We start from the raw sequence: 18551 nt of genomic DNA on the forward strand, positions 1-18551 counted from the left end.
TTGCTAAACAACGTCCAACCCAAAACAAAATAAACGTGGCTGCTGTTTTACTTGTTAATGAAATTCCACCGTCTTACTTTTATTTTATTTTATCTATCTATATCTATATATATAAAGCAAAAGGCAGAGAATGGTGAAACATTCAAAATACCGTAAAATACCCTTGGTTAATTCAAACATTAAATTGAAATTATTAATTAAATGAGGATAATATGGTAAATTCATATTTTATATTAAAAAAATTAAAATTAAAAACAAAATCAAATAATAAATTCTACTTTTATGGAACATAACTACATGTACTATCTTTTCTTAATTCTAAAATAAAAAAATAAAAAAAAACCAATTGACACATGCATGAGCATGTGCCAATGAGCTAGTTTTATTTAAAGGAAGTTGATTTTGCTTTCATCCCAACTATTTTATCAACAATTTTTCCCAATCCAAACAAGGCGTAAATAAAGTTATTAAAATGAATAATTAAATTTAAAATCACATGGCTAATCGACTACACATCAAATTAATATTGATTAGACAAACCAACGAATTAGAATAGCAAATAGAAATGTTTGGGAAAAAAAAAAAACCTTCACTAATATACCCAAAATAGGGGCTGAAATTATAAATAAAAAAACCCCCACATGAAATGCATTTTAGAAACACACCCAAAACTTATTTATTAAATAAGAAATTGGTGTTGAAGTTCCTATAAATTACGTGACTGCCATTTATCAACTTAAAAAGAAGCCCAATACAAAAAATTTAAAAAGCACCCAAAACAAGCCCAGCCCAATTTTATAAAAAAAAAACTCAAACAATTCATTACAAACAAAACGTCTTGAAAACCGTAGCTTCATTAACGCGTCATATTGATTAATGATTGTAATGTTTCACATCTTTATTGTCATGTTGATTAATGGATGTAATGCTCCAGTCTAGGGTAATAACACTGCTAGTTTCCTATGACATCCTAATGCATGTTTACCCGATAATGCTCCAATCTATGGTAATAACACTGCTAGTTTACTGTCATGTTGATTAATGCTTGTCATGTTCCTATTTCTAATACATGTCCACCAAAGAAAAGATGAAGAAAGAACAAACTAAACCAACTCAAAACAAGTCGAACCCAGATTGTTAATACTATTATGTCATAAAAGTACATTGTTAATACTCTGTCATAGAAGTACATTGTTAAACAAAAATGATATCCATAACTGAAATAGTAACAAAAGATAAATCGATCATCACAGCTTAAAATACATTTCGAAAATCAACTAAAATCCAAAGAGAAACACATAATTGAAGCAAAATATCAAAAATCTCAAGTCCAAACCAAACGACGACGACTATATGGCGAAAGAGGAGTATAGCTCAAAGATGAGGAGTAGAGCTAAGAGCATCTGATCGAGGTTCGTTCAAGGTTCCGAACAATCCAAAAAAAAATATCAATAGAAGCACAATTTTAGAACAAGAAATCATCGGTGAAATATTGAAAATTATAGATCAGAGATGAAAAATATAGTTGGACCTGAGACTGAGCTTCAATGGAAGCTCTTCTTACTCCAAAACCGAGAAAGCACCAGCAAGAAAGTAGAAAATAAATATGATTTGGTTTTTTGGCAGATATTATTTTCTTGGCAGATCTAGGCACATCTGATTTTTCTCTCTCAAATCCATAGTACAAGGGTAATATAGTTATTTTACACACACAAATAAACTAAAAAAATAACTATTAAATTGAAAAAATTGACAGTTGTCGATTTTTGGGTTTTTTAAAAGTGTTTTTATAGTTTTTAAATGTTATAGAGTCTTTTTATAAGACTATGTCTAAGATTGAGTATATAACTAAATTTGTTATTAAAAAAAAAAACAGAGTAGTAAATAGAAATCAAACACAACTATTGTTCTGAAAATAGTTCAAACAACTCAAAACACACAATAATTATCGTTTAATGTGGTGAGACCAACTAGCTATTAGTTTAATGATACTTCTTAATTTTGAAAGAGATCTCAAGTTCAAAACTTCATATCTGTATTTTAAAAAATGTGACAAGAAAAAGATATTATAGGTCCATATTAATTAAGGACAATATAACCAATATAATTTACTAGGTCACTACAATGTTCTACTTCGACATGATGGGGAAGATTATTATACTAGATTGTATTGATTTTAGTATAATTTTTCATGTGTTTGTGGTAATTTGTTCATGTATTTGGCCTTTTCGACTCTTGTATTCTCTTTCCTTTCCATTTATGGAGTTTTGAATGAACATTGATTGATTACGACATTATAAAAAAAAAAAAAAAGGAATTATAGAACTATCTAATTATTCCTTACCAAGTACAAACGAAGAAGAAATAAAATAAAGGGGAAAAAAGATGAATGATTATCCAAAAATGGTAATACAAGATAGGGCAAGCACATAATATATATCCAGAAACATATAAAAATGATTTTGTAATTATATATAAGAAGAATGAAATATACCTACAAAGAAAGTACAACTATAGGAAAATAATTTGGAAGTTGACATTGACACTTCAAAATAGTCATTGTGTGTATTCATCTAATATATATAAAAAAGGAAACAATTATGTTTAGTAATTATTCAAAACCTTGTTCCTTCGGAAATTTTCCACTTTACCTTCACTAAATATTAATTCCTTTAGACAAATATGCTTTGTCACTAGATGGTGCGTCTTCATAGTATGGGAATCTTCTCGGTATCATTCAAGATGCGTTCTTTGAAGATCTTTTGTAATGTTTTTTTGGTTGAATATATCGATATATATATATATATTTTTAAACTTGGTCTTAAAACCAATATAAAGTTAAATTAAAGAAAAAACTAACAGGTGACAACTTGCATTAGTCTTTATTCTCGTTTTCACAGCTCTCTTCTTGATGGAATCTTCCTCCATTTTGTATACATTCATATGCTTCCAAGTTGCCTCCTTTCTTGAAAACATTTTCTCACACGCTTTGATTCTAGAATGAGATTTTTCATATTTGATTATGCACTAAAAAGTAATATTGAATGTTATAATTTTGGCAAGAGGTGACAAATGGCGGCATGCTTATCTACCCACACCAAAATTTGGTCTCAGCGTTATACACACAAGACCAATTCCAACGATCAACACACACCCTGCATTTTACCAAAGTCTCCACCTGCGACCGACGTAAGATCTGCCAGTCTTACACATCAGATTTCTATTCCGAATCCCCGAACTACCCTCCCCGATCTCAAAATCTCTACCCACAACGGATCAGTAAATACCACCACCGAGGGGTACATCCGTCATTCAGAAATTCGAAAGCCACCCAACCCTGAGAGCACTTTTTAATTCCCAATGCCCCTCCTGTCAGACCCTTCCCCAAAACGTGTCCTCTTTCGTCATCTCCCCGCGCTCGTCCCTCCTCTGTCCTCCAGCTGCGTTTTTTTTTTTCCAAAGCTCTGGCCCTTCCTTCTCCGAAAACCCATTTCCATAATTTCCATCTCCGTCTCCAAGAGCCAATTTTCACGAGCTAAAGAGGGTAAAATAATCGAACCCAAAACGTTGAACCCGTTGAATATTTCGATTTGAATACGTATACATTCAATCCCTTCAGAAAATATCAAGTTTCCTCGAAAGGTAAGCTCTAAGCTAAGAGTTAGGCGCTCATTAAACTGCTGAACAACCCTCTCATGCTGTTCCATTGTTGGTCTATTTTCTGATTTGTTTTAACAATAGAAGTTTAATAAATGCACCCATATTTGGGATTTTCGAAACGGTTTTTAATCTTATTGTTTTTCTCTTTTGAGCTTTTAAATACAGGTAAAGGTCGGTTCTTTTTTGATATATATCTTGTTTATATGTAGTGTTTGTGTCTCGAAATCAAAACGCTTTGTAAGTTTTCTTTTTCGTTTCTTTGTTTTGCTTCTGGGAACACCTGTTTTTCTGTTATTGGGCAAGAAAAAAAGACAAAGTAAGTTCCTTTTGTTTTTTTGGTGTCTAGCAAAGCAATTTATTTATTTATTTTCAGTGGTTCTGATTTCTGGGTTTTTGTTTTAGGGGGGCTTTGGCTCTGCTGGTGTCGCCGCCATTAGGAAGACTTCATTTCTTCTTCTCCGGTGTGGTGTTGTCGTTCTGTTTGCTTGAGATTTACGTTACAATGAAGAGAATCTGAAACATATCATACTGCGATTTCTCGTGATATTTCGAAGGTATGTTGAATTGTATTCCACGTAATTTTTTTTTTGGTTGAACGGTTAGTGGTCAAATTGAGGTTTGGTTTATGATAATAGTATGATTAACTGCTTGGGGGCTTTTTGGGCCATGATTATGTGCTGGTTTTTACTGAAGTCTTTGCAGGACCAGCATATTGGTCCTCAACCCCTGGTCCATACTTACATAGTGATGATATGGTTTCTGTGCAATGACTTGCTTGGGTGTATTTGTGTGGGACCCCTTTGCTTTGCAATTTCATTGCTAGGAATCGTTCAGATTTGTGGTGTCCGGTTTGTGGGGCTACATACAAGATCTAATAAGAGAAAGTGTACACACGGTCATCTTTAACTCTTTTTTGGCATCCATGTGAGGTCCAGATTTCATGTTGAAAATAGCGTCTTTGTTTGGAAATTTACTCGTATTCATATTTCAAAAAGTATAATTTTGAGTAAAATTACCACATTTATTGATCATGTTACTGTTTATGGATCTCACTTCTAACTTGTAAGAGACGTGGTCGGCAATATAATCCGTAAAACACGCGTGTAGCAAATTAAGGTTTAAATAAAAAACATTGTTAAACGTGACATTGAAACTTGAGATTTCTAAATGGTAGAATCTGATTTACACTAGAGACCTGGATGATACATCGTTTTGTTAACATAAAAAAACTTCACAGCATTGAAGCTTTTCTGGGTTAATGCAATGTGTCTCTAACTTTACACATGTGGGGTTGGAATGCAAAAAATGAGGGGATGAGGTTTGTCAGTATATGGGGAGCAGGAGAATGGCAGCGAGAATCAAATTTTTGCCCGTTGGTGTTTTTGTTTTTTGGTCGATTAGTGCATGGTTTGTAAATTTGGCTCAGATCTCTATACGTTTTCTGTACTCTGAAGTATCCAAGGGGGATGTGTGATAAAAGGTGTTATATGATGGTGTGATTCATGAGGGTGGCTGGACAAGGAAAAAGAATCCACCGCTTTGGCTTTGTACAAAAAAAATTATGATTGTGCTGTGGAGATGATCCAAAATTCCTAATCAGATTTTCACTATGATGGGTCCCTTTCAGTTCAGATTTCTGATTTTGCAGAGAGTGCTTTTAGGACCTTACTGTTGTTTTAAGTGGGCTGCCTCAGGGAATCCAAGGGATGTTGGTTGTTTTAAAATTAATTTTATTTATTTATAATATTTATAAATTTATGTCTTTTAAATTCATATTTGGTTAAAACATCTAATTGTTTACCTCAATAAACACTTGGATCTTGCTTGAGGAAGGAAGGCTAGTTGAGAATGTGTTTTTCGCATTTTGATTTTCGACTTGGAGAAAACACTGTGGGTCCTCCACGCATCAACATTTCAGACCCTTTTATTTTTCTACTGTCTCTTACCTAAATTTTGTTGACTTGAATAGTAGGAATGGCGTGACTATGGAGTTGGGGAACAGAATGATAAAAGAATATTAAGCACTGGAATCACCAGCAGTAACCATGTCCTCCAAATTGTTATTAATATTTCATTAGAATTATATCAATTCTTAATCATTGATGTTTGGTTTGATTGATTTTAATAACATCTATAATGCATGTGTCATGCTAGCCGAGGTTCCTAGTGTTCCAGAGATTTGCATTCAGAATTTTTATTTAGACGCGCCTTTTGAGCCTGTACTCTGAATATTTCTTCCAAAGCTTCTCCATCTTCCTGTTCTTCTCTCTGCCTCACTTTCTCTTTTTCCCGCGTTTTAAATCTACTTTTCTTACACTTTCAAAGGAAAGCAAATCAGAAACTCTTAAAGTTGAAAAAGAGCAACAAAAAAAAAAAAAAAAATCCATCCTCCATCAATGGCCTCGGTCTAAGTGTTAAAGCATATTGCTTTTTAGCTTTCCTTCAACACTCTCATTATAGTCATCATTTTCGTCCCATATCTTTATTCCTTTTGTTCTTTAAATTTGCTTTTTTTTAGATAGAATCTCTTAGATTTTCATCACTCTCTCTATCATCCCTCTCCATCATTTGTAATCTTTGTTTTGCAGATGGATTCGGTGAAACCATCAGCAGTGACTCCATCTAAGAGTAAATTGGCGCGTACTTTTGCTAAAGTTCTTCATCTTCGAGCCGCGACTGGCATTGCCCCGGTCGATGGGATTCAGAAGGTTAAGTCCCAAGAATTCGGTATTCCGAAGGTCAAGTCTCAAGAATTTGGAACTGCGAAGGGAAACTCCCAAGAATTTGGAAGTCAGAAGGTTAGCTCCCAAGACAGTGGAATTCAGAAGGTGAAATCCCAGGAAATTGGGATTCAGAAAGTCAAGTCCCTAGAAAAGGTCAAGGATGAATGGAATGCTGGTAAGGTTCGGGTTGATCAGTCTCGGTCATTTGACAAGGCTAATGAGAAGCTTCAGGAAAGAGCTGCCCTGGAAGCTCTTCTTGCAAAACTGTTTGCCAGCGTTTCATCTGTTAAAGCTGCTTATGCCCAGCTACAGTATGCTCAGTCTCCTTACGATGGTGAAGGAATTCAAGTTGCTGATAAAGTGGTAGTCTCCGAGTTGCAGAACTTGTCTGAGTTGAAGCGGTGTTTCATAAAAAAGCAGTTTGATCCTTCACCAGAACGTACGCTGGTGCTAGCTGAGATTGAGGAGCAGAAGAGTGTCCTAAAAACCTATGAAATTATGGGGAAAAAGTTGGAATCTCAGGTGAGGCTTAAGGACTCTGAAATTGTATTTCTTGGAGAAAAGTTAGAGGAAGCCAAGAGTCAGAATAAGTTGCTTGAAAAGAGATTAAACCAAAGTGGGCAGCTACATGTGTTTGATAATCTTCATTTATCTGGTTTAAGTCCTAGCCATTTCGTTACAGTTCTTCGACACATGGTCAAGTACATCCGGAGTTTTGTTAGGATGATGATGGATGAAATGAAATCTTCTGGTTGGGATATTCATGCAGCAGCTAAAGCTATTGACCAGGATGTGGTTTATTGGAAAGAAGACCACAAATGTTTTGCATTTGAATACTTTGTTTGCAGGGAAATGTTTGATGCTTTTCAATACCCCAACTTCTCACTTCCAAATGAATCGTTGCCAGATAAAAAGAAACAACAGCAACAGCTCTTCTTTGTGAGATTCACTGAACTCAAATCCATGAAAGCAAAGGAGTATCTTGCCCAGAATCCTAGATCAGCATTTGCCAAATTCTGTCGTGTCAAGTACTTACGAGTGGTTCATCCCAAGATGGAAACATCGTTTTTCGGTAATCTGAATCAAAGAAACCTGGTTAATGCAGGAGAGTTTCCAAGCTCAAATTTCTTTGCTTCATTTGCTGAAATGGCTAAGAGGGTCTGGCTCCTGCATTGCTTGGCCTTCTCCTTCAACCCCGAGGCTGCAATCTTTCAAGTAAGCAAGGGATGCCGATTTTCAGAAGTCTACATGGAAAGCTTAGCTGAGGAAGCGTTCCTTTCAACAGCATCTGAACCACAAGTGGGGTTCACAGTTGTTCCGGGATTCAAACTTGGTAAAACTGTTATTCAATGCCAAGTTTATCTCTCTCAGTCACAATCCACTCCAAGAAAGCGAAGGTAGGCCATTGATCAATGATCATTCACCAATCACCGAATCGAGTTGATCATCGGCTAAACTCGGGCCCACAACATCTGGTTTATCACATAATGAACTTGTAAGGCCATTTTGTCATTTGATTTTACTGATTTGAACTTGGTGAGGGAGAGGGAAATGGTCCGTCTGGTTGGTTGGTTTTGCTGTGGGGACTTCCAACTTGGTCACATTGGAGATTTCTTAATCCATTTGTTTTTCTTGCCCCATTTTGAAAAAAGGAAAGCGCGTGGACCGTTGTGTTGGAAGCTACCTTTTGAATCTTTCTTTAGTTTTATTATTTTCTTCCAAGGACATCCCACAATTTTGTTAATATTAGGTCAGTGACAGAGGGATTGTCTAGCTGTTCTGCATCATTGTTACTGACATGGCATGTTTTAATAATGTAAATAATAATTTATAGGTGGAATTTTTTATATTCCTGTTCTTTTACTTGCCTCTGCTTTTCTTTTCCACCAAGAGGTGTATAGTCTTGCATGTTGAATGGTCCACAAGGTTGGCCCCTATTGTCCACATCCATCAACAGTTTACAATCGCCCTTCATTATTGTAAAATTCACATCAACAATTCATAACTGCTCTTTTAAAAAGCGTTATTTTAAACCACTCTAATACAGAAAGATTTACAGTCGCCGTTCGCTGTAAATCCACATCCATCAACGATTAATAAACGTGCGTTTGAAAAAGCGATATTTTAAACCACTCTAATCTGGAAGGAGGGTACAACTCTAATCTAGAAGGAGGGTAGAAAGAGACACAAACTTGCCTAACCTATTAGACTTTTTGGTGCCGAGTGTGATGCTCACTTGTTACTGTATATGCATTGAAAGTTGAGGTCACTTTCATTGAACTGCGCTTTAACTTATTGCTCTGCACACTGCACACTGCACTCTGCAATGTGGAATATGCATGCCTGATGCACATTGGGTCTATAATCAACAAATAAAAGAGAGAAATAATATGTACATTTCGGGTCCCACAGAGTACGCCTTCTTTATTTATTCGGTGTTCATGGTCGGTGATGGAGGGCCTTTAAGGGAAATGACAAGTTATTTGCACATTTGTCTTCCTCTGCCAAAAGGGTAACATGGCATTGTTTAGAGCCTCTCATCACGCTCTGTGTTTCCATATGAAAAAAAAAATATCTGCCATTTATTTAATTTCAAGAGAGCCACATTATTTGGTTGTGGGAAAATGATGGAATTTAGATAGGCAGTTGTTGTTGCTTTAACTACAGGAGACATAATGACATGCTTCAAAGGGAAGAGAGTGAAATTTCAGTTGGTCCTTCATTGCTTCCTTATCCCTTTTACAATCCAGCCACATGGTTGTTATATATATATATACAAAATGTTTGATCTTTCAATTCCAAGTTACTTGGATCATGGTGTTTGGTTGGGACATGTGGCAGGGGCTAGATATGAGTCATAATTATGGAAAAAGGTTGGTATCTGGTTCATGTTTGCTTCATGAATGTCTTATATCACATGGTGAGGATATTTGTTTCTGATCATCCCTTGTCATATATTTCATTTGAATTTTGAGATAGAGATGTGCTAAGTAAATCATCCATAACGGGATGTTTTGTTAACCGATCGTTGATGTATGTGGAAATCATCATCGGTCATGTGCTTGTGGAAAACTAACATTTGCAAAACACTTCTTCCCCATTTTAATATCATATGGTGTTTTTCAGTGCTTAATTTGGACACTTGCTCATGGGCGGCTAAAGTAAACGATAGATGGAAATCTAGAGACAGAGAAAAAGAACAAAGAAGATAGAAAACCTTTCGATTGAGGAATTGTAAAATGAGCAACTTTATTAGGCTAAATTACATTTTTGATCTTCATAGTATGACTCATTTTTCGTTATAGTCTTCATCATTTTAATTTGATAATTTAATTTAGTTATGTAATTTAGTTTAGGTAGCAATCAAGTCCAACAACTGTAAATTTGTAAGAAAAATGGACGAAACTATCACGTTTTGGGTTGATTGCAAATATTTTGTAGAGATAAAGTTTCCTTTACATGTTGTAGCTGCATTTTGCGCATCGAATTTCAAGAAGTAACCAGACATATTTACGATTTGGACTCTATTGCAAGCCAAATGAAACTACATGACTCCAAATGCTAAAACTGAAATTATATAGGGACTAAATTGAAAAATTAGTCACACTATGGGGACAAAAAATGTGACTAAGCCAATTTATTATAGGAAGGGGAAGAAGATGATACGTTTCTTGAGTGTATATTTGGACTTAATAGTCTTTTTTTTTCCTTACAAGGCCTTGTTTTCTTCATAAAGCTAATTTTTATATATAAAAAAGAACTATATTAAGTTCAATGTATTTGAAATGATTAGATGATGCTAATTTGATATCATTATATGCGACGAATTATTTGAAATTCCTTTGTTTTCTTCCTTCTTTTTTTCTTTCTCTTATCCAAATCTTAGATGATATTATATGTTTCTAAACAAATAATTATACGTTATAATGTCATCTAAATAGAGATTCTGAATCCTCCATCCAAATGTAGCCTAACATACTTTATCTAGTCATTGATAATGTAAAATCTTGGTTGAATTAATCTTCACATTATGACAATATAGCATGTCAGCATTTGACAAGAGAACATTGTGATTCACGAACAAACATATAAAGATGCAGTGGCGGACCTATTAAGGCGCAAACCATTGTAGTTGCTTCAAATTGCCCCTCTGCTCAGCTGGTTATGGTGCACTGTAGGCATTCGATAAAATGACTCACCCAAAGTCTTTGTTGTGCTGCGTCCCTAATTTTTTTTAAAAAGTCCTGGCCAAAACAACCAGGCAAAAAAAAAAAAAAAAAAGAGGACGAAACCAAACTGCAATTCATGTGCTTTCAACAATATGCTTAGGCATGTATTTCGTGGGCTTTAAAAAGTCTTTAAACATGTTTTTCTTTTTTATTTAAACAAGGATTTACACAAGGATTTACAAAAGGATTTAAAAGAGTTTTTCTATTTAAATCCCGCACTTCTCTTTGTTCACCCCATATTCTAAGAAAACCCCACTATCTTTCCAAATTACCTCTAAATACACACCCAGCAGAAAAAGAAGAAGTCATCAACCCCACACCAAGTTCACCTCAACCTCACATTACTTAAAGAGATAAAAACGTAGTTGTCAAATGTGTAGTGGTATTATTTTATTATTATTATTTATTTTGTTAAAAATTTGAGAATGAACTAGGAGGTTTTGATAGAGAAATGTTGACAGTAAATTGATATGAGATAGGTGCTAGTGTTTGCTAGGGTTCAAAAGACTGTCCCAGATTGTTATATAAAATAAAATCAACCAAATTGGTTTTGTATATTCAATCTATTTTCATATTATTTATTTATTTATTTAGGGTGAATGTAACTGGAATTTGATCAATTAGGGATGGAGAAGTAATGGATGATGAGGGTTGTAAATGGTTCGAAGTGAAAAAGGTGTACTTTTTTTCTTTCTTGATTGCCCCATTTTCTTCCATTACCAACATTAACATCCAGTATGCAAAGAAAAGTTTAGGCAGCGGCTTTGGTGCTTTCTTTTTGAGAGCATAGAAACACTTGAAGCTGCTACCTGCTAAAACCCCTTTGCTCTCTCTCTCTCTCTCTCTCTGAAAAACTAATAAACTCTCAGAGTAGCACACACAACAATGGCGAGATCACTACAGGAGACTAAGCTCAAGAGGTTACAGGTGCCCATATGTTTGTTTTTTTTTTTAAAAACTTAACATGAAGAGTGATGGGATGCGTATAGACGTATTAGGGTTAAGTATTAAGTTGGATGACTTTTTTGTCTTTTTACACAATAATAAAACTTAAGAATTTAATGATTTAAGTATTGGGGTGAACAAAGAAAAATGTGGGTTTTAAATAGAAAAACTCTTTTAAAAAGAAGGAAATCAATTGGTTTACTATTGCTGCGTTTTTATCCTTCTTCGCCAAAAGTAAATATGATGTGCTGCGTTTTTTTGGCCTTCTAGACCAAAAGCCAATTTGTTTCTTCTTCTTTTTTTTTCGTTTATCTTTTTCCCCTTTTTTGCAATATGCTTTCTATTTTATTTTTTTCTGATTTGGCTCTTATGATCAGTATTTAGTAGCAAATTCTACACAACTTGAGGTTTGATCAATTAAGATTTGTTTATTTTATTCTATTATTTTTTATAAAGTTTTAGCCTTTCAAAATAGCACTTCCTCTAAAAAATTCATGGTTCCAATTGCTTGTTCATAGTGCTCAGCATCTACTCACTATGATACATCTATAGTGAGTGAATCCCAGCTGCATCGTGCAATGCCGCATACTCGGGTTGGATACGCCCACACGCCACTAGACATTGCAGACGATGAAGTAATAGCCTTTTGGTAGGGGGTGAAGATTCAGATGACTTGGTGACTGTCGCCCAAGCTGTGCACTGGTGGTTTGACCTACCAAAGTTTTACAATATTGTTTCGCGTCTTTTGAAGAAGCCAGGAGACGTATTTGCTTTTTGCTGCTACAATGGCATTGAAGTTGGTCCAACATTTGATCCTATTATGAAGCGATTTCATGACACAACACTTCCCTTCTTTTTGAAAGTGTTGGTTTCGCATCCGATTGCCACTGGACATTCCAAAGAAGCTTTCATGTGAAGGGTTTGAAGATGTTATCTGGAAAGGTGGTTAAAGAGTTTGAAAGTGCTTCGGGTGGCTCCAAATGGGTCAGGTCTGTCAGCTACAAGGCTTTTATATGCTTGCTGGAAAAGTTAGGCCATGAAGCCTGTGATAGGGTGGTGTTTGGGAGAGTTTCCTAAAGCACGTAAATTCTTATATGTATATATGTGTGTGTGTGCGCGCACGCGCGTGCTTAAAAAAATAGTGAGTGCTTGAACATTCCTTTTGGTTCAGAAATCATAATCACCTGGAAATAGTTTGATTCAGTTGAATTTCCAACTTGCAAACAAATGAAAATATCACACCCATGCAGGTAGAGATGCAAACCTATGACATAACATTTTCTGTGGTACCTACAATGTTGATTTCTTGGACTGCAGTCATCATTGGAATGGGTTCAGAAAAAGCAAAGTTCTATGGGAGCTTCACAAATAAAAAATATATAAAATAAAAACAACCTGTTCACTGATATATTAACCTTGTCCAATCAGCGATAAGTAGTCCAAAATTATGAATGGTGCAGCAAACACACTAACATAAGAACCGGTAGTCAAATTCAACAAATATATTTGATGCTGTTTGGTATCAATCCACTGTGAGACTTTAAATTATTGATGAGGAGGGCTTTGATTTTTAGACTACTAGTCAAAGAGAATAAAATTGCTTTTGCTTTCTCTTGCAATCCTTCAAATTCATTAGTTGAAACGAAATTGGACTTGGCTTCTAACCTAATTTTCTGTCTTTATCTTAAATTCCAAACTAATTACCCCAGAAAAGAAATTGAATAAAAAAATTATGACTTAAAAGACTTAATTGGGGTTGTCTATGCGTCAGCTTTAGTGAGTTAAAAGGTGCCTCATCTTCTTCTCTTGTTTCATTATTTCATACACAGAGAGAGAGAGAGAGAGAGAGAGAGAGAGAGTGTGCGTGTGTGTGTGAAAGAAAATGGCAGGTTTGTTTGACAAGCAAGCAGAGGTGTACTTGGATGGAAGGCCAACTTATCCCAAGGAATGGTATTCCAAGTTAGCAGCTCTCACCCCTCACCACACTCTAGCCTGGGATGTTGGAACAGGCAATGGCCAAGCCGCCATAAGTGTTAGTATTACAATACTACCCACTCCCCTCCTCTTTTTATTCTCTCTTTTTGGAGCATTGTTTTTAATTTTGATTTTATATATAAACACTATAACCTATAAATTAAATAGAAGGCCCAAAAAAGGTCAGATGTCTTAATTTTTAAGTTGAGTGGTGTGTGAAATACAATTACTATCCTTGCAAATTTAAATGTGGTTTTTCTTAGAGTTTGAGTATTGTACGGTTTTTTTTTACTAAAGACTTCCTAAGACTATACAATTACTAAAGACTCTCTTTAGGTTACAGGTGTCCATAAAAAATAGAACAAAATAGAAAATCAGGTTCTTACCTCCTCAAACATAAATTTTGTAACATACAAATATAACTGACCATTGATGAAATCAAATCTTGATTGAATTTTTTGCCTAAATGTGCAGTCTGACAATATAGCATGTTAACAGATTTTTTCTGACAAAGAGCAGTGAAGCAATCATTGTCATTCGCTAACAAAAAAAGAGATATATATATATATATATGTATATGTATATAGATTTATGCACTAAATTGTTTCTTAAACAGGTTGCCGAACACTATGAACAAGTGATCGGAACCGATGTGAGTGAATCCCAGCTGCAGTATGCAATACCGCATCCTCGGGTTCGATATGCCCACACGGCATTGAACATTACAGACGAGGAAGTAATAGCCTTGTTAGGTGGTGAAGATTCAGTTGACTTGGTGACTGTGGCTACAGCTGTACACTGGTTCGACCTACCAAAGTTTTACAATCTTGTTTCACGTCTTTTGAAAAAGCCAGGAGGTTTATTGGCTGTTTGGACTTACTGTGGCATTGAAGTAAGTCCAACATTTGATCCTGTTATGAAGCGATTTCATGACACAGCACTTCCCTTTTCGGACAATAGAGCTCAGTATGCGTTTGATGGCTATAAGACACTTCCATTTCCTTTTCAAAGTGTTGCGGGTTTCGGATGCGAAGGGAACCCGTTGCCACTGGCCATTCCGGCGAAGCTGTCATTCGAAGGGTTTTTGAAGTTTCTGAGGTCATGGTCTGCAGTCACTACAGCCAAGGACCAAGGTGTGGATTTGTTACCTGAAAAGGTGGTTAAAGAGTTTGAAGCTGCTTGGGGTGATTCTAAATTGGTCAGGTCTGTCAGCTACAAGGCTTTTATGCTTGCTGGAAAAGTTAAGCTGTGAAGCCTGTGATATTATTATTATGCATATTGAATTTGAAACAGAGAGTGGGAAAGTGGGGATTGATAAGGGAACGTAGGAAGGAGTTGCTTAAATAAAATACAAATTTATAAATAAAACATGTAGTTTGATTTTCTGTTGAGTTTCCGACTTAATTGCAACAAATAAAAATATCACACCCTCAAGAATATCTATGACATCAGGTAAAAAAATTTCAGCGAACTCGAAAATAATATCCTCCATAAAAACAATGTGTGCGTCCTCAATCCAAGAGATTTAACGCATACTTCAGCAAAAGAAAGACTTCAAAGAGTTACAGAAGCAAAGCTATTCATAGCAAACAAAAGGATCTCCTTCCACAACTTTCAATTGAAACATTGAATTTCACAAGTGTTTGAAGCCCTTGGGAACAATATAATTTCCATCAATACCTCTAAGAGCATGTCCAGCGGACAGCTGAGCCCAAGGCTTGGGGGTGGGGGTGGTGTGGGAAGTTGTTCCAGCGGACGGCCCGGCCCGGGAGGTGTGGGACCCACCAACTCTGGCTGACCAAGGCGCTTCAGCCCGAGGTCCAAAACGAGGGCTGCTGATGTCACCGCTACTGTAATGCCTTATTTATTTTTTCTGTTGCCACGTGGCGTCGTCTGGGCTCTCCGATATGATTTTTTCCTCCAATCCAACGGCAGGAAATTTTTTTGCAATAAAATACTGGAAAAAATTCGAAATTTTTTAAAAATACCCAAAAATTAATGAATTTTTTTCTATAAATACCAGCCAATTTTTTTAATTTATCTGAAATTTGAAATTGAAAATTTTATCCGATTATGAGATATAAATAGTATTGACACGTAGGAACCCGAAAATATTATCCGAAAATATTATCCAAATTAATTATTGAGGTAAAAAAAGTTGTGAAAAAAATAAAAAAATGAATAGTAATTGCCCTTTGCCATGGCAACGGGTGGAAACGAAAAATACTATTTGCAAGAGCAACTACTATTCACGTGAATAGTGGCTGCCCTAGCTCCCCCCTTGCCATGACTAAGGGTAAATGGGTGAAGTTGTTCTAACGCGTCATCAAACTCCATATCGAAAGTCAAAACTTTCAACTCATTGAGGAGCTGACCGTGCTCCAACAAATATTCTACCATCTCCATCTCATCTGACCTTCCCTTGAATCCCGATATGCAAATAGTCTTGAGGCATGAAGACAAACAAACAGGCACAAGCTCGAGTGGAGACCATTCACTACAAAAAAAGAAAGTTTTGGTGACATTTGAGTGGGTGGTCAATGACTTTGGTTACTAGTCACCATTATTTGTGACTAATTATCTCACACTTTAAAGAATTGGTGAGTATTGATTTAAATATAATAAATGTAAACCAACTAACACATGAACAGTAATTTGTTGAATATAATATTTGAGAATAATCTTCCTTCCAATTAAATATGTATAGAACACAACAAAAAGCAAATACGTATACAAAAACAATTAAATATTACAATGGTTAACCAATAAAGTATTGGAAATTTATCCAGATTCAAAGAAAACAATTTATTACAATTTAAATTAACTTTCCAATACTTCCATCAAAACAGAAAAACACTCCAATAAAATTACAATTCACAATTGCTTCTAATTGGTAATAAAGAATACAACTTCCTCTCGCATCCATCCTTCCATGCGATTATTTGAGATCAAATCCATTCCCAGCGGCGGCTCCATTGCTAGCGCTCTTGAAGAACACAGTTTGTTCTTGCCCAAGTGGTTTCTTCCAGGCTATCTTCTTACTTTCAACAATATTCTTAGGCATGTATTTCGTGGGCTTTAAAGAGTCTTTAAAGAGTCTTTAAACATGTTTTTCTTTCTTAGTTAAACAAGGATTACAAAAGGATTTTAAAAGAGTGTTTCTATTTAAACCCCGTACTTCTCTTTGTTCACCCCATATTCTAAGTTCACTCCAATTTCTAATTCAAATTTTCACAATTTCTAAGAAAACTCCACTATCTTTCCAAACTACCTCTAAATACACACCCCCAAATTTGTTTTGTATATTATGTTTTCATATTTATTTAGGGTGAATGTAATTGGAATTTAATCAATTGTGGATGATGAAGGTTGTGGATGGTTCAAAGTGAAAAAGGTGTAATTTTTTTCTTTCTCAATTGTCCCATTTTCTTCCATTACCAACATTAACATCCAGTATGCCAAGAAAAGTTTAGGTAGCGGCTTTGGTTCTTTCTTTTTGAGTGCATAGAAACACTTGAAGCTACTACCTGCTAAAACCTGTTAATGTATGCATTTTGAGTTTTTCTTTTGGCTTCCCTTGACAATTTTGTAATAGGATTTTATTGTTTTTATCAAGCTCAAGTTTAGATTAAGAATAGCTTCTCTAGGTGTTCTTAACTAACAACTATCCTATGGAGGCTCAAGCAATTTGACAAAGGTAAGTTTTGCATTGCATTAACCTATTCCTGAAGATTATGACTAGTCATCCTTTCTCCGTATGACTAGTCAACTTCTGCGTTAATAAGGTTTTCCAGGTCACTGTTTCCAGCTGGATCTTACCCACTGTTTTTGTCATAGTCTACGAAATTCTCTGCTGCCTTGTACGATTCTAACCTAGGAATTTTGGTGTAAAAACAGTGACATTCCTCATTTTGCAGCCGTCACTTTGGGGGACAAGTTTTGGAAAGTTTCATAGCAAACTTTCGCTTCTTCTTCCTCAAGAGTAACCTTCATATTTTTCATTTTTGAGTTTTCCAAATTGTTTCTTTTTGAAAACTGCATTTGAAATATGAAAACTTCATCTTGCTAGATCAAACACTCTATCATATATATCTAGGTCAGATTCAAGATTGATTTCTTCAAGAGTATGGTTTCTTGAAGAAATTGGTCATTTTCTCCATGAATCCAAATTTCATTTCTGTCTGAGTTAGAGCTTGCAAGTTGGTGCCATGGGATGAATGAGTTGGAGAAGGAGCTGTCATTGCCATGAAGAACTAAGCTTCAAGCTTTGCTAAGTTGGAGAAGAAGATTGCACAAATGAGGTATAGCTCATCTTCCTAAATAGAGCTAGGTTTTTCTTGAGCTTGCTTGTGTTCCTTTGTAAGAATCTTTTTCTACTTAGTGGATTGCCTGGTCGGTTGATGACCCCCAGTTTTTCCCAATGGTGGGTTTCTGGGTGAACAGTTTCTGGTTTCCATCTCTGTAAATTTTCTGGGTTTGTGTTCTTGATAGTTGACTAGTCATCTGGGTTTGTGCGGTTGACTAGTCATCTTTTTCTACTGTTTGGTGTTTGCTTGATTATGCTGTCTTCACACACTTTCACCATAGTTGTTGCTAGCACAGGGGATGCCTAAATTGATGGGTCCTTCTGAGTGTCTAGGTTGTCACTAGTAATTCTCTAGGCTTGCAGGTACATCTTGGTATGCTCTGTGTATGCTATTGTTTGGTATAATTCATATATGATAGTTGACTAGTCATAAGAGTATTTGGTCAAGGTCTAGAGTGTGTGAAGTTTGCTGCGTTCTTGGTTGAATATCTTTTAAATTTACCCTTTGTCACCTAAGTACCAATTTCAAAACCCCTTTGCTCTCTCTCTCTCTCTCTCTCTCTCTCTCTCTCTGTAAAAAACCAATACTCTCTCAGAGTGGCACACACAGCAATGGTGAGATCACTAGAAGAGACTAAGCCCGATAGGTTACAGGCAGCGGCGGATCCAAAAAATTTTCAGCGGAGGTGCAATTTTTAAAAGCTAAGAGCTCAA

General features: G+C 35.6%; 2 protein-coding genes and 1 pseudogene across 2 annotated transcripts; all 3 read left to right on the forward strand.

Moving 5' to 3' along the window:
- The first annotated feature begins 3314 nt into the window (after positions 1-3314).
- On the forward strand, positions 3315-8232 carry LOC103325972 (protein GRAVITROPIC IN THE LIGHT 1). The gene is made up of 3 exons (XM_008228168.3): positions 3315-3642; positions 4063-4214; positions 6249-8232. Exon 3 carries the CDS (start codon positions 6249-6251, stop codon positions 7782-7784), a length of 1536 nt encoding a protein of 511 aa, XP_008226390.2. The 5' UTR covers positions 3315-3642; positions 4063-4214; the 3' UTR covers positions 7785-8232.
- A 3265-nt stretch (positions 8233-11497) lies between these two features.
- Positions 11498-12597, forward strand: LOC107880675 (uncharacterized; annotated as a pseudogene).
- Positions 12598-13364: 767 nt separating this feature from the next.
- On the forward strand, positions 13365-14922 carry LOC103344428 (uncharacterized). Its single transcript, XM_089047660.1, has 2 exons — positions 13365-13589; positions 14148-14922. Exons 1-2 carry the CDS (start codon positions 13440-13442, stop codon positions 14781-14783), a joined length of 786 nt encoding a protein of 261 aa, XP_088903786.1. The 5' UTR covers positions 13365-13439; the 3' UTR covers positions 14784-14922.
- The last annotated feature ends 3629 nt before the right edge of the window (positions 14923-18551 follow it).

The sequence above is a fragment of the Prunus mume genome, linkage group LG3, assembly GCF_029339155.1.
Source record: "Prunus mume cultivar Tortuosa linkage group LG3, ASM2933915v1, whole genome shotgun sequence".
In the NCBI taxonomy this organism is placed as follows: domain Eukaryota; kingdom Viridiplantae; phylum Streptophyta; class Magnoliopsida; order Rosales; family Rosaceae; genus Prunus; species Prunus mume.